At 39.8% G+C, this 15,000-nt stretch overlaps 1 protein-coding gene across 1 annotated transcript in view; it reads right to left on the minus strand.

Annotated features, from left to right (window-relative positions):
* Positions 1-569: 569 nt before the first annotated feature.
* Positions 570-15,000, minus strand: part of LOC123751765 (nephrin) — a gene marked incomplete at its 3' end in the record, with an annotated part of 113,997 nt that continues 99,566 nt past the window's right edge. The window contains 4 exon segments of the mRNA XM_069307218.1: positions 570-777; positions 1,031-1,128; positions 5,751-5,910; positions 11,974-12,104. Of these exon segments, the coding sequence (XP_069163319.1) occupies positions 570-777; positions 1,031-1,128; positions 5,751-5,910; positions 11,974-12,104 (597 nt within the window).

Raw genomic sequence — 15,000 nt, forward strand, 5'->3', positions numbered from 1 at the left:
AAGGGTAGGGAAGGTGGTGAAGGGTAGGAAAGGTGGTGAAGGGTAGGGAAGGTGGTTAAGGGTAGGGAAGGTGGTGAAGGGTAGGGAAGGTGGTGAAGGGTAGGGAAGGTGGTGAAATGTAGGGAAGGTGGTGAAGGGTAGGGAAGGTGGTGAAGGGTAGGAAAGGTGGTGAAGGGTAGGGAAGGTGGTGAAGGGTAGAGAAGGTGGTGAAGGGTAGGGAAGGTGGTGAAATGTAGGGAAGGTGGTGAAGGGTAGGGAAGGTGGTGAATGGTAGGGAAGGTGGTGAAGGGTAGGAAAGGTGGTGAAAGGTAGGGAAGGTGGTGAATGGTAGGGAAGGTGGTGAAGGGTAGGAAAGGTGGTGAAAGGTAGGGAAGGTGGTGAAGGGTAGAGAAGGTGGTGAAGGGTAGGGAAGGTGGTGAAGGGTAGGGAAGGTGGTGAAGGGTAGGGAAGGTAGTGAAGGGTAGGGAAGGTAGTGAAGGGTAGGGAAGGTGGCGAATGACTGGGAAGGTACCCCATATTATCTCCCCTACACTATCTCCCCCATATTGTCTCCCCAGGGGGACACTAACCTGCTGGGGTGATTACAAACACGCAGGGCGTCTCCTGGGTGCCCAATCTGTTCCTGCCCTGACAGAAGACGACCCCGTACTGGTCCTTCTCGTACTGGTGGTCGTGGGGTCGGTAGAGGAGGGTGCTGGTCCGACCCCGGGTGCTGTAGAGGGAGGGTTCCACCTCCTTCATGCCCCGGCTACTGTTAACCTGCCACAGGAACTCCGTCTGGTGGAGAGGGAGAGACGTGTGTGTGTGTGAGGGTCATTCCTCTCCTCCGTCCAGTCCTAAATTGTTATCGTATGAGGGATTATTTGACAGTTTGACAGCACAGGTTCGAACCTTATTGCAGCTCATCATATGAGGAGTTTCTTGACAGTGAGCCTCATTATATGAGGACCTCACAGTGTCCTGCCCCCCACCCCCCCACCCACCAAGGCCCACACACCATCACCCCCAAAAAAGACAAACTCTCACATACCGGGGCGGGGTTGGCCTCCACCACACACTCCAACTTGACCTCGTCCTTGGCAGTGACGGACACAGTGCGGTTCTTGGGTCCTCGACACTCCGGCATGACTGCACCATCGACAACACCAGAAATACATATTTACTCCCTCACACAGCATCTTGAAGGTAAGCACTACATGCACATCATGTGCTCAGAGAAATCACATTATCGTGTTATATCATTGAACATATCCACAGGAGCTGGCGCAGTGGACTAGGGTTCCCCTGGGAACACCTAGCGCGCAGGTTCGAATCCTTATCACTGCTCCTGTGGAATTGCTCAATTGATGCAAAGTTCATGAATGGAGCTCAGTCATGGTCTAGCCTGAATAGAGAATTATTTGTATAACTTAATTGTTCATTCAATAATAAGACATTTTTACACATGGAACAATGTATGTACACATGGAACAATGTATGTACTTATGGAACAATGTATGTACACATGGAACAATGTATGTACTTATGGAACAATGTATGTACACATGGAACAATGTATGTACACATGGAACAATGTATGTACTTATGGAACAATGTATGTACACATGGAACAATGACCGTACTCATGGAACAATGAACATACACATGGAACAATAAACGTACACATGGAACAATGAACGAACACATGGAACAATAAACGTACACATGGAACAATAAACGTACACATGGAACAATAAACGTACACATGGAACAATAAACGTACACATGGAACAATAAACGTGCACATGGAACAATAAACGTACACATGGAACAATAAACATACACATGGAACAATAAACGTACACATGGAACAATGAAGATGAACAAATAACAGTGAACATAAAAAAAAAAAAATTCCCCTCCGCAAAAAAGTCCGCTAAAATATGCTAAAATTAGTTCTAGTAAAGTAGCTAAAACATCAGACTTCTTGAAGAAGTGTAAACACTTGTCCTTGTCAAGAAGTAGACAACGGTCCCTGTAAACATTGTCAAAACAATGACACAAGTCAATAGTAATCCAAGAAAATTTCCGTCATAAAAGAGATGTAACACAAGATGGATTAAGTTAAAGACAACAGCAAATCTTAAATATATATATATATATATATATATATATATATATATATATATATATATATATATATATATATATATATATATATATATATATATATATATATATATATATATATTTAAGATGAATAGGAAAACCAGGGATATACTGAACATCTTGGATCAGAATCTTTACTTTAAAAAACATAACGTTTCGAATACTTCTCGTATTCATCATCAGATCTAAAAGAAAAAACAGAAATCACAATCAAATAGCTGGTAAACAAAGAACTCATACTGAATATAATTGCCTATCAAAGAAAGGAAAATGCTTAAAAAACAAAACACTTAAGCGCACTTAAAGTGATCAATACAAATAAAACTTATTAACTGTCACATATATTAAAAACTAATTTAAAATCCATTAAACTACAAGATGAAATTTATAACTACTAAAACAAACCATTCCATTAAACTTACGTGAAGTGATCAGAAGTGAAACTTGATACCTAACACATAGATACTAAACACTATAACAAATATTTATATAATGACTACAAACCTACAAAAAATGTATGTAAAATACATGGAACAATAAAGGGATCTTAAATATATTAAATTACCATTTTATGGCAGTATTAGCTTTTCTGTAAGGAGTCGTTTGAGGAGACTGTTGCAGCAGTGTTATTCTGAAGTAGACTTTAGATTTATTTTTGTCAACACAAATACCATAGGCTCTTATTTTAAATTTAAAGATAAAGTGCCTATCCCCTTGTGCTCAAATGTCGTATATATGTATAATTGTTCCAGCTGTAATGCTGGATATGTCGGGAGTTCCATTCGGAACTTTAAGATTAGGATACTTGAGCACCGGGGATTATCTTTTAGGACTGGATTACCATTGTCTAAACCAGCATTTTCGGAGATTAGAAACCATTGTAATGAGTTTGATCATTCTCTGCTGGAATCTGATTTTAAAATTCTGGACACTTGTATGAATGGCCAGTCAGATTTGAGAGTAATGGAATCCTTATATATAAAGGAGCTGCGGCCTCTGCTAAATAGCAACCATTCAGCTGTTCAATTGTACACTGTATAGTGCACAGTAGGCCCTGTAATTTGATTTTTAGTTTATTTTGGTAGTTTAATTTTGTTTAGTTTACCATGTCTTTGCCCTTTCTTACTTATTTCAAGTCTTAACATTGTACATTAATATAATCTTTTATTTAGGATATATAATACATTTTTTGGTATTTAATTTTATTTAATATTTGAGTTTTTTATAAGATTTTAGTTAGTACTTTATAATTGTCGTTTATTCTGTTTGTATTTTACATACATTTTTTGTAGATTTGTAGTCATTATATAAATATTTGTTATAGTGTTTAGTATCTATGTGTTAAGTATCAAGTTTCACTTCTGATCACTTCACGTAAGTTTAATAGAATGGTTTGTTTTAGTAGTTATAAATTTCATCTTGTAGTTTAATGGATTTTAAATTAGTTTTTAATATATGTGACAGTTAATAAGTTTTATTTGTATTGATCACTTTAAGTGCGCTTAAGTGTTTTGTTTTTTAAGCATTTTCCTTTCTTTGATAGGCAATTATATTCAGTATGAGTTCTTTGTTTACCAGCTATTTGACTGTGATTTCTGTTTTTTCTTTTAGATCTGATGATGAATACGAGAAGTATTCGAAACGTTATGTTTTTTAAAGTAAAGATTCTGATACAAGATGTTCAGTATATCCCTGGTTTTCCTATTCATCTTAAATATATATATATATATATATATATATGTCGTACCTAGTAGCCAGAACTCACTTCTCAGCCTACTATTCAAGGCCCGATTTGCCTAATAAGCCAAGTTTTCCTGAATTAATATATTTACTATAATTTTTTTCTTATGAAATGATAAAGCAACCCTTTTCTCTATGTATGAGGTCATTTTTTTTTTATTGGAGTTAAAATTAACGTAGATATATGACCGAACCTAACCAACCCTACCTAACCTAACCTAACCTATATTTATAGGTAAGGTTAGGTTAGGTAGCCAAAAAAAGCTAGGTTAGGTTAGGTTAGGTAGGTTAGGTGGACGAAAAAACATTAATTCATGAAAACTTGGCTTATTAGGCAAATCGGGCCTTGAATAGTAGGCTGAGAAGTGCGTTCTGGCTATTAGGTACGACATATATATATATATATATATATATATATATATATATATATACACGAGACTGCCAGTAGTGGCATTGTTGAGCGCCTCATTGCTCATTGTATCTTCCTTAACTACCTGAATGTTGTTTCATTAACTATAGCGTGGCTTCGTTAACCACCTCATTTTGGCTTCGTTAATCTTCAGGGTGTAACCTCGTTAGCCACCTTGGACTAAGTCTTAGTTAAATGAATTCAATAAAATGCCTACACAGCAAAGAATGTAACAATATGCTAAAAAATATTATCCTCGTGTAATAACGATATTTGTTCTTGGGAAATGTTCCTTGACTGAAGATTATATTGAGACTAATGAACAATATTGTTGTGGTTCCGAAGAACAGGAATGACTTCATGGAAAAGGCCATTTTCCTTATCCTTTTTCCTTATCATGGAAAAGGCTCTAAGACAAAGAGAGAGAGAGAGAGGTAGATGGAACCTTGTGATCTATATCAACTGGAAAATCTGATATATATATATACACATATTTCCCTTATAGAGAGAAGAGATAAAGTACAGGATAAAGCAGTTCGAAAAAATATATATATGAGAGACCACAGAGAACGAGAGCAATAAAGAAATAAGCAACTTCATTTTAAGAACAGATTACACAGTAAGGAAAATAGCAGTTTGTTATTTAGAACACATCAATGAGGAAAATGAGACTTTGTTAATAAGAAGAGCTCGACTAACTAGTGGAATTACAGCTTGCTATTAAGAAGAGATGAAACAGTATGGGAAACAGCAGTTTGCTATTAAGCACATGTGAGGCCACTTATCCTCTTGTTAATCAACACAGACACATCCTACTGAAGTTTCTTTCAACATATATGCTTAAAAGAACTGAGCAATTACAGGCATGGACCATTAAGGAAAATATCTAACAGCTTGAATTAACCAACATTATGAAAAACAAAATAATGAATTTACAATATTAATGGTAATTTTATCATAAACCTTAACAATTGCAAACTTTAACAATTAAGGAAAATATATCGCAGATTAAAGTCACCAACAGTGTATGAAAACATTCAAGATTTGACAGTATTTTGACAATATAATGTCCCTGAACACCTTAGCGAAAATATTAAGGATTGAAATGACAGTCTGAAACACAACTTTGATGCTCTGTTGCTATTTTAGCCTACTGACGTGAGACATAAACCTATTATAATGACTTACAAGGATTAACTAACAAATTATAATCTGTGAAAGCTGTTTACATGCTGTTGCATTCGAATAGGCGCGTGTTTTTATATACCTACTATATACATGCCTCACCTGTGACAGGAAAAAAACATGCTTTTAAAAAAATCAAAAAAACAGCACCATCTGTTGCACGTAATAGCAACATACGCTATACTAAATATGTTACAATTCCATTTCAATGTTTCCGATTGCAGTGATAAATTGAAAATGTATTACATGCTGACGTGTGTATACTCACAGAGAACATCTAGTGAGGCGGGATGACTAGTGACGGAGGCGACGACGTTGGTAACACGACACTGGTATTCTCCTCGGGCGTGTCGCCTCACCTTCTGCAGTACCAGGTTCCTGCCCTGGGCCAGCACCCCGCGCTCCCTCTCCGTCTGCAGCGGCTCCCCCTGTGGCGTTACCAAAGTGTATCTACAGTGAAACTTTCACACACAAATAATATAAGAAATAGTTATAAGCCATTACGTCTATATAACACTAGGGAGGGATATGAACGTGAGGATTTAGGATAGGATAGTGGGTAGGGGAGGAAGGAAGGATGGAACTATTAGGGGGAAAGCGCCAAGACATTACGACTATATAGTACTTGGAAGGGGTCAGGATAAGGATTTGGGATGGGAATGGAGGTAGGAATGGTGTCCAACCATTTGGACGGTCGGGGATTGAATGGTGCCCAACCACTTGGACGGTCGGGGATTGAACGCCGACCTGCAAGAAGCAAAGTCTGTTGCTCTACCGTCCAGTCCAAGGGGTTGGAAACTTTCACAAATTGATGATGCATGATACATGAAATTAAGAACGTAATAACTTAGGATGAATTGCAATTGCAGAAGATTCACTGGCTCATGCAAGGGGGCTGCTCTTTATACCGAACCAGTTTATCAATATATGTGTGTAACCTTCGCTTGAAACAACCCAGTCATCTCACGTCTTATTATGTCCGGTAATTTGTAACAGTAATCGACAACCCTGTATTCAAACCAGTTGTTATCCGGGTCTTTTTTAAATCATACATTTAAGTCCCTGGTTAGTGTTTCTGCTTTAGACTTATTGATTGGACTTTATAAACATTTCAGTTATTATACAGCTGTATCCATTTGAATATATTTTATTCATGTCACTCCTTGAACGTAATGGACTTTATAATGTCAGAGATTGGCAAGAAAGACTGAATATTAAAGACTTTTCTTGCGATAAATTACTCTGCTCAGAAATTTAATAAAATTCTGTAGCTGTGAAAAGCTGACCTTATACAACATTGTGTTGATCTTTGACCGAGAAACACAATACCTCGGAGCACGTTAATATTTTACCTATCTTGAGGTTATCTTGAGATGATTTCGGGGCTTTAGTGTCCCCGCGGCCCGGTCCTCGACCAGGCCTCCACCCCCAGGAAGCAGCCCGTGACAACTGACTAACACCCAGGTACCTATTTTACTGCTAGGTAACAGGGGCATAGGAGTGATATTTTTTATATTATTTGGAGTGATATAAGAGTGATATTATTTACCTGTGCACCTTGGAGTGCATACCTAAGTGATATTTTCAACAAGTAACTTGAGAAAATACCTTTTTAAAGATTTGATGAAGCACTTATTGGTGAAACTTTATCAGTAATAAAGTTTGTTCACGTTCTGTGTCTATCACTCTGTTCCGTGTGAGTCCAGTCACTTAAAGTGTAGTTGAAGAGCGACGGCCTAGCTACTTGCAGGGTCCGCGTTCGATCCCTGACAGTTGGGCACCGTATTGAGTGTTCATGCAGCTCTCGTGTGTATGTCTGCATGAGTGTATATGTATACTCTGTGCTAATGGGTGGGATTTATATACATACCTAGTTGTGCTCATCTTACTGACTCAAAGGGGGAACGTAGTTCAGCTTCAGAGCCTTGAAGCATTGCTATTGCAGCTGAAGCATTTATATCTTCAGCCCGTCCTGTATACAGTCCTATATGTTCTTGCAGTTATGAACGATAGTTGCTTCCTCTTCGTTTGGTTATAACTCCTGTTAGATGCAATCCTCTCTCGCTACACAGGAGCAATTTCCAATACACCTCGGGGTTCATTTGGTCTCTAGTTAGCACCTGTGCATCCTCGTTCCGTTCACCCTTACCGGCAAAGAAGATCTGTATTCGCTGTGCCTTTGTACGACATTATTCCGTTCGTTGCCTCCAAGTCCAATTCACAAGGAGCTTACCCTGTTGGTTGTGTCCACGTCAGTTCTGTCTCTTAGTATTACTTATCATTTTTACACATTTCATTTCTCATACATGTGTGCCTGTGTTATGGTAAATCTTTGGGTCATCTCATTTTATCTTGTGATTTTGTTGGGTAATGGTTCCAAAATGGAGGTGCATAATCTCTGACTGGAATAATATACATTTTTAGTTTTTTTGAGATATATAGAAGAGTTGTTACATTCTTGTACAGCCACTAGTACGCGTAGCGTTTCGGGCAGGTCCCTGGAATACGATCCCCTGCCGCGAAGAATCGTTGTTACAACCAAGTACACATTTTACTGTTGGGTTAAACAGAGGCTACAGTTAAGGATTTGCGCCCAGTCAATCCTCCCCGGCCAGGATACGAACCCATGACAAAGCGCTCGAGGAACGCCAGGCGAGTGTCTTACCACTGCACCACGGAGACTGGTGAAAAAAACATTATGTTTAATATTGTGACCGGTTCCTGAGGCAGGTTCATGAAAGGTATGGGTCCTAAACTTGCATATGCAAATGATGTATTGATGTCGGTTTTACATCCACTTCCGGTTCTTTTTGAAAGTTGACTCATAAACTGCCTCCTTTCTATGAGGTCCTGTACTTCCGCCCTCCTGTTCCCTCTCCCAAAATTCATCACTTAACAGACACGGGAACTTTGTCCCGTTAATAATTATCCGAAATTTTCTGTTACAAATTCAGGTTCTCCTGCAACACTCCGCAAGTTTCGCCAGTCCTCAAACTTTCCATCAGTTTAGTGACAGCTGCAAACATATGCGATTATACCTGATAATCAGCAGATCTTTGTAATCAGTAGTTAACCAAACTGTTTCTGATCCCAAATAATATTTCCCAAGGCAGTCATAATATGTGATATCATCTTTGTTATCCCAGAAACCTGCTCCAGTTTGTTAATCAGTCTTTTGTGGGGTTCAAAGCCAAAGGCATTTTAGCAATCAATGAAGATCAACATCACTAGTCCTCGCGCCTTCCTTCCCTTGGTGAACATGTCACACACCGAGATCACCTTCACTACGGGTTTTCTGTCACTTTCTAAAAGTGACAGACCTGACAGTGAGTGGTATCTCTACGTGGTTCACTGTCCTCTTTCTAATTATTCTCTCTGGTAATTTGCAATGCATAGAAGTACATAGGTCTCTTTTTAAGACCTAATATATCTCTCCAATATATAAAAATTTACATATAAATTCGTGTATTGAATTATCAAATTCTAACTCCAACTAATCAATGAGTGATTCAGCAAAAGGGATTTAATTCTGGCATATTAATGATTAGCACGTATCGACGTTTTCAATATGTCTCATCGTGAGACATATGACTGCAGTTTCTATGTAAACTTGGTCAAGTATCCTTATAATCAAACACCAGTTACCACGTCTTGCCTAGATCTTGCTTCCTACAGCATTATGAGGTGGAGCTTCCTCAGTATCGTGACCTCTGGAATGAGTCTTGTGAAGTAGTTTAGTTGCCTTAATTTAAGTCATCGTTGACGGCCGGGTCCGTATACTTGATAACCGTTATCACAAGGATCTTTGGGAGCCGGTCGGCCGAGCGGACTTGTGATCCTGTGGTCCCGGGTTCAATCCCGGGCGCCAGCGAGAAACAATGGGCAGAGTTTCTTTCACCCTATGCCCCTGTTACCTAGCAGTAAAATAGGTACCTGGGTGTTAGTCAGCTGTCACGGGCTGCTTCCTGGGGGTGGAGGCCTGGTCGAGGACCGGGCCGCGGGGACACTAAAAAGCCCCGAAATCATCTCAAGATAACCTCAAGATAACCAATGTTGCTGCTATGATATGTCGCCTCTAGACAAAACCTTTGTTTTACCCGCATCATTTTATGATATTTCTGACATTTAATAATATCGTTTCCAAATTTGATATCATTAGCAATCTTTAGCGGCAGCGTTTTGGTTATATAACTCCATCTTTACACACCCGCACTACAATCACCTTCTGTGGCTGATTGTTCAACCAATCCCTGAACTATATGTTAAACAAATCTCTCACCCTGTCCATGGAGGACAGAAGAAAATGTATATATATACTGGTTAGCATTGTAAATGTCTGGCCACGTCTGTGGTAGAAAATAATAATGATATATAAACATCACTCATAATACAAAAATTTAAACCAAATAGCCAGTTCTAAACATGTGTCATCACGAGATTGAAACTTCATCCCTACACAGTGATTATTCACTGCAATAATCATTCACAGCAATGCACATTCATGATCATTCATGATCATTTATGATCATTCATGATCATTTATGATCATTCATGATCATTTATGATCATTCATGATCATTTATGATCATTCATGATCATTTATGATCATTCATGATCATTTATGATCATTCATGATCATTTATGATCATTCATGATCATTTATGATCATTCATGATCATTTATGATCATTCATGATCATTCATGATCATTCATGATCATTCACTGCAATAAACTGTCCAACTACCGTATGGGATTGAGGAGCAACATTATTACTTCAGGAATTAGTACCAGAACAACTGGCAATAGCATCAAGATGCTATTGCCAGTTGTCTTAATTAATCTAATTAATCTTCTTATTGATTAATTAAGTCGTTCTTAATTAATCAATAAGAACGGTAACGTAGGTGTAAACGGTGAGGTTACTGTTTGGAGGAGAACTCTCAGTAACAACGGCCAGCAACAGGAGCAGCAACAGCGAGCAACAGGACCAGCAACAGCGAGCAACAGGAGCAGTAACAGGGAGCAACAGGACCAGCAACAGTGAGCAACAGGACCAGCAACAGGACCAGCAACAGCCAGCAACAGTGAGCAACAGGACCAGCAACAGGACCAGCAACAGGACCAGCAACAGCCAGCAACAGTGAGCAACAGGACCAGCAACAGGACCAGCAACAGGACCAGCAACAGCCAGCAACAGTGAGCAACAGGACCAGCAACAGGACCAGCAACAGGAGCAGCAACAGCGAGCAACAGGACCAGCAACAGGACCAGCAACAGGAGCAGCAACAGCGAGCAACAAGAACAGCAACAGCGAGCAACAGGAGCAGCAACAGGACCAGCAACAGGAGCAGCAACAGGGAGCAACAGGAGCAGCAACAGGAACAGCAACAGTGAGCAACAGGACCAGCAACAGGACCAGCAACAGGAGCAGCAACAGCCAGCAACAGGACCAGCAACAGTGAGCAACAGGACCAGCAACAGGAACAGCAACAGTTAGCCACAGGACCAGCAACAGGAGCAGCAACAGGGAGCAACAGGAGCAGCAACAGGAACAGCAACAGTGAGCAACAGGACCAGCAACAGGACCAGCAACAGGAGCAGCAACAGCCAGCAACAGGACCAGCAACAGTGAGCAACAGGACCAGCATCAGGACCAGCAACAGGAACAGCAACAGTGAGCAACAGGACCAGCAACAGGACCAGCAACAGGAGCAGCAACAGCCAGCAACAGGACCAGCAACAGTGAGCAACAGGACCAGCAACAGTTAGCAACAGGAGCAGCAACAGGGAGCAACAGGAGCAGCAACAGGAACAGCAACAGTGAGGAACAGGACTAGCAACAGGAACAGCAACAGTGAGGAACAGGACTAGCAACAGGACCAGCAACAGGACCAGCAACAGGAGCAGCAACAGCCAGCAACAGGACCAGCAACAGTGAGCAACAGGACCAGCATCAGGACCAGCAACAGGAACAGCAACAGTGAGCAACAGGACCAGCAACAGGACCAGCAACAAGAACAGCAACAGGAGCAGTAACAGCCAGCAACAGGACCAGCAACAGGACCAGCAACAGGAGCAACAACAGTGAGCAACAGGAGCAGCAACAGGAACAGCAACAGTGAGCAACAGGACCAGCAACAGGACCAGCAACAGGAACAGCAACTGTTAGCAACAGGACCAGCAACAGGAGCAGCAACAGCCAGCAACAGGACCAGCAACAGTGAGCAACAGGAGCAGCAACAGCCAGCAACAGGACCAGCAACAGTGAGCAACAGGACCAGCAACAGGAACAGCAACAGTTAGCAACAGGACCAGCAACAGGAGCAGCAACAGCCAGCAACAGGACCAGCAACAGTGAGCAACAGGACCAGCAACAGGACCAGCAACAGGAGCAGCAACAGCCAGCAACAGGACCAGCAACAGTGAGCAACAGGACCAGCAACAGTTAGCAACAGGAGCAGCAATAGGAGCAGCAACAGGGAGCAACATACCTGGTGTAGCCAGATGACTCTTGACTCAGGAGGATTAGCCTTGACGTGACACTCAAAGTAGACATCTTCACCCTCCTTGATGTTGTTGGGGTCGAGGGCGGGCGCCAGCTGAGCCTCCACCTCAGGAGCAACTGCAGGAGCACCAAGTATACCATACATTATCTCTCCACCTTCAGGTTATACATGTGTATACTCTACGTTACCTCTCGTCCTTCAAAAGTTAGACATGTGATACATCAAGAATATTCATTCATTGGTATACACATTCTCTGATACTCTTAAATATACATACACTGCTGTATACTAGTGTAGACCTATACGAGAGTATATGTTCATTGGTGTACACATTTACTTATTCAAACATGCACTAGTCTGGTCATAATACTGTACATATACATTGGTGCAAATATACATTGGTGTATACATGTACTGTTGTACACGGCAATTGTAATAGTATTAAAAAGCCAGGTTAAGCCAATAATTGTTTAAACGCTACACAAAAGTTAGAATTTATAATGTCTAGCCATAAAAGCAAAGAATGTATCCACAGGCAACAAAAGACAACACCTCAATAATTTGAGAGTTTATAACTTATCACGAGGCTATTGATTAAAAAAAAGTGAGCAATATTACCGTAAAATAGCTCTCTGAAACCTAAATACAGCAAGAACTGAAAGATTGCAGTTAATAGAAAATACTTTTGTTAATGGTAAATATAGTTTCATATTATGGTTAGTTGGTTTGTTAGGTATAGGTAGTTATGAAAAATATGAGGCGAAAGCTGAATGATTGCTCAACTTTATATCACTTTAAAAGGGGATGAGGACAGACTAAGTGCCGGGATACGAGGATAGAGTGAAGGAAGGGTGCCCAAACACTGCACCATAGGAGATCGAGCCCCAACCTTGCAATAAGGTAAGTCCAAATGGTTCTTTTTCCCAGTAGGTGATTCTGAATTATGCTGACTCATTTATTTAATAATTGGCCCTCTGCTTCATTTGGAACTGAATACAAATCGAGCAAATATTACTCTTTAATTCAAGTTGTAGAGATTTATAGATTGCTTGATCAGTCGTGTTGAACTGTTGTGTAGAGCAGTCAGATAATTATAATTATTATATTATTTTCCTTGAAGACAAGATTAGTAAATAATTTACCCAAAAAAACGGTATAGATAAAATATATTTTTCTATACAAAGAATATATTGGACAATTTACATTCACTTGGACAATCGTTAAATCAAGAGGCTGATTAATATTAATGAATTGGTCATTAATAATTGGTATATATAATGGATAATGTCTGCATAGTTTTCTGTCATCAGAGAGAGAGAGAGAGAGAGAGAGAGAGAGAGAGAGAGAGAGAGAGAGAGAGAGAGAGAGAGAGAGAGAGAGAGAGAGAGAGAGACAGAGAGAGAGAGAGAGAGAGAGAGAGAGAGACAGAGAGACAGAGAGACAGAGAGAGAGAGAGCGAGAGAGACAGAGAGAGAGAGAGAGTGAGAGAGAGAGAGAGAGAGAGAGAGAGAGAGAGAGAGAGAGAGAGAGAGAGAGAGAGAGAGAGAGAGAGAGAGAGAGAGAGAGAGAGAGAGAATACCCAATTTCGCAGTGAATATATATGATGACGGTAGTCAGTAAACACAGAAGACCTAACAACGCTCTACAACACAACGAGACCAAAGGCCAACCACTCAACAAACTAAGCTTCGCTACTCCTGTTTAATTTCATGAGTAACTTCAAACATCTTGGGAGTAGTTGTGCTTGCAGGAACACCTCGATAATTAAGTTCAGACTTATGCACAGTTTCACCAGCCAATCTAAACTTGTGTTAATTAAGTGTTATACCAATTACGAATAATAGATTGCTTTATCATTTTCAGAGTAATAAATAAAACACGTGTTTATCGCTACTGTAACACCACACACATATACAAATAAGAAATATATGCTCTCCTTTTTATCCGCTTATATTTTATCTTATATAAAAGATTGTATAGTAGATAAGTAATATTGCAAATCAATATTGATGCGCAACACGGGTCTTGTGATGAATGTATTTCATGTTCTTGTTAACTGTTTGTGTTTCCTGAAGCAGTAATTAACTAGGAGCCGGCGGCTGCTTCATTCACATTGGGCATTAACTAGGAGCCGGCGGCTGCTTCATTCACACTGGGCATTAACTAGGAGCCGGCGGCTGCTTCATTCACACTGGGCATTAACTAGGAGCACCCCGGCTGCTCCATTCACACCGGGCATTAACTAAGAGCCGGCGGCTGCTTCATTCTTAGCATATGCAAAGGCACATCCAACTTATAACAATGCTAACAAAATTTTATGTTTTAAATTTTTATTTCAAATATTTTTTTCCAATATTTATTCTAAAATCAGCTACTTGAAATCTATCATGGACTGATTACAAGGCGAGGATTTGCGCATATACTGAAATGAAGTCCTATACTGATTAGCTCTACCAGGTTGGGATCAGGTACTTTAATCTTTTTTTTGGTTATCTGTTCTCGTGTGTGGGGATATTATGTTAAGCTTAGTTTAACACACATAGTTATGTTATGGTAAGCTTAGTGTAACGCACATAGTTATGTTATGGTAAGCTTAGTTTAACACACATTGTTATGTTATGGTAAGCTTAGTTTAACACACATAGTTATGTTATGGTAAGCTTAGTTTAACACACATAGTTATGTTATGGTAAGCTTAGTTTAACACACATAGTTATGTTATGGTAAGCTTAGTTTAACACACATTGTTATGTTATGGTAAGCTTAGTTTAACACACATAGTTATGTTATGGTAAGCTTAGTGTAACGCACATAGTTATGTTATGGTAAGCTTAGTTTAACACACATAGTTATGTTATGGTAAGCTTAGTTTAACACACATTGTAATGTTATGGTAAGCTTAGTTTAACACACATTGTTATGTTATGGTAAGCTTAGTTTAACACACATAGTTATGTTATGGTAAGCTTAGTTTAACACACATTGTTATGTTATGGTAAGCTTAGTGTAACA

This window comes from Procambarus clarkii, chromosome 59 (genome assembly GCF_040958095.1).
Source record: "Procambarus clarkii isolate CNS0578487 chromosome 59, FALCON_Pclarkii_2.0, whole genome shotgun sequence".
NCBI classification, from domain to species: domain Eukaryota; kingdom Metazoa; phylum Arthropoda; class Malacostraca; order Decapoda; family Cambaridae; genus Procambarus; species Procambarus clarkii.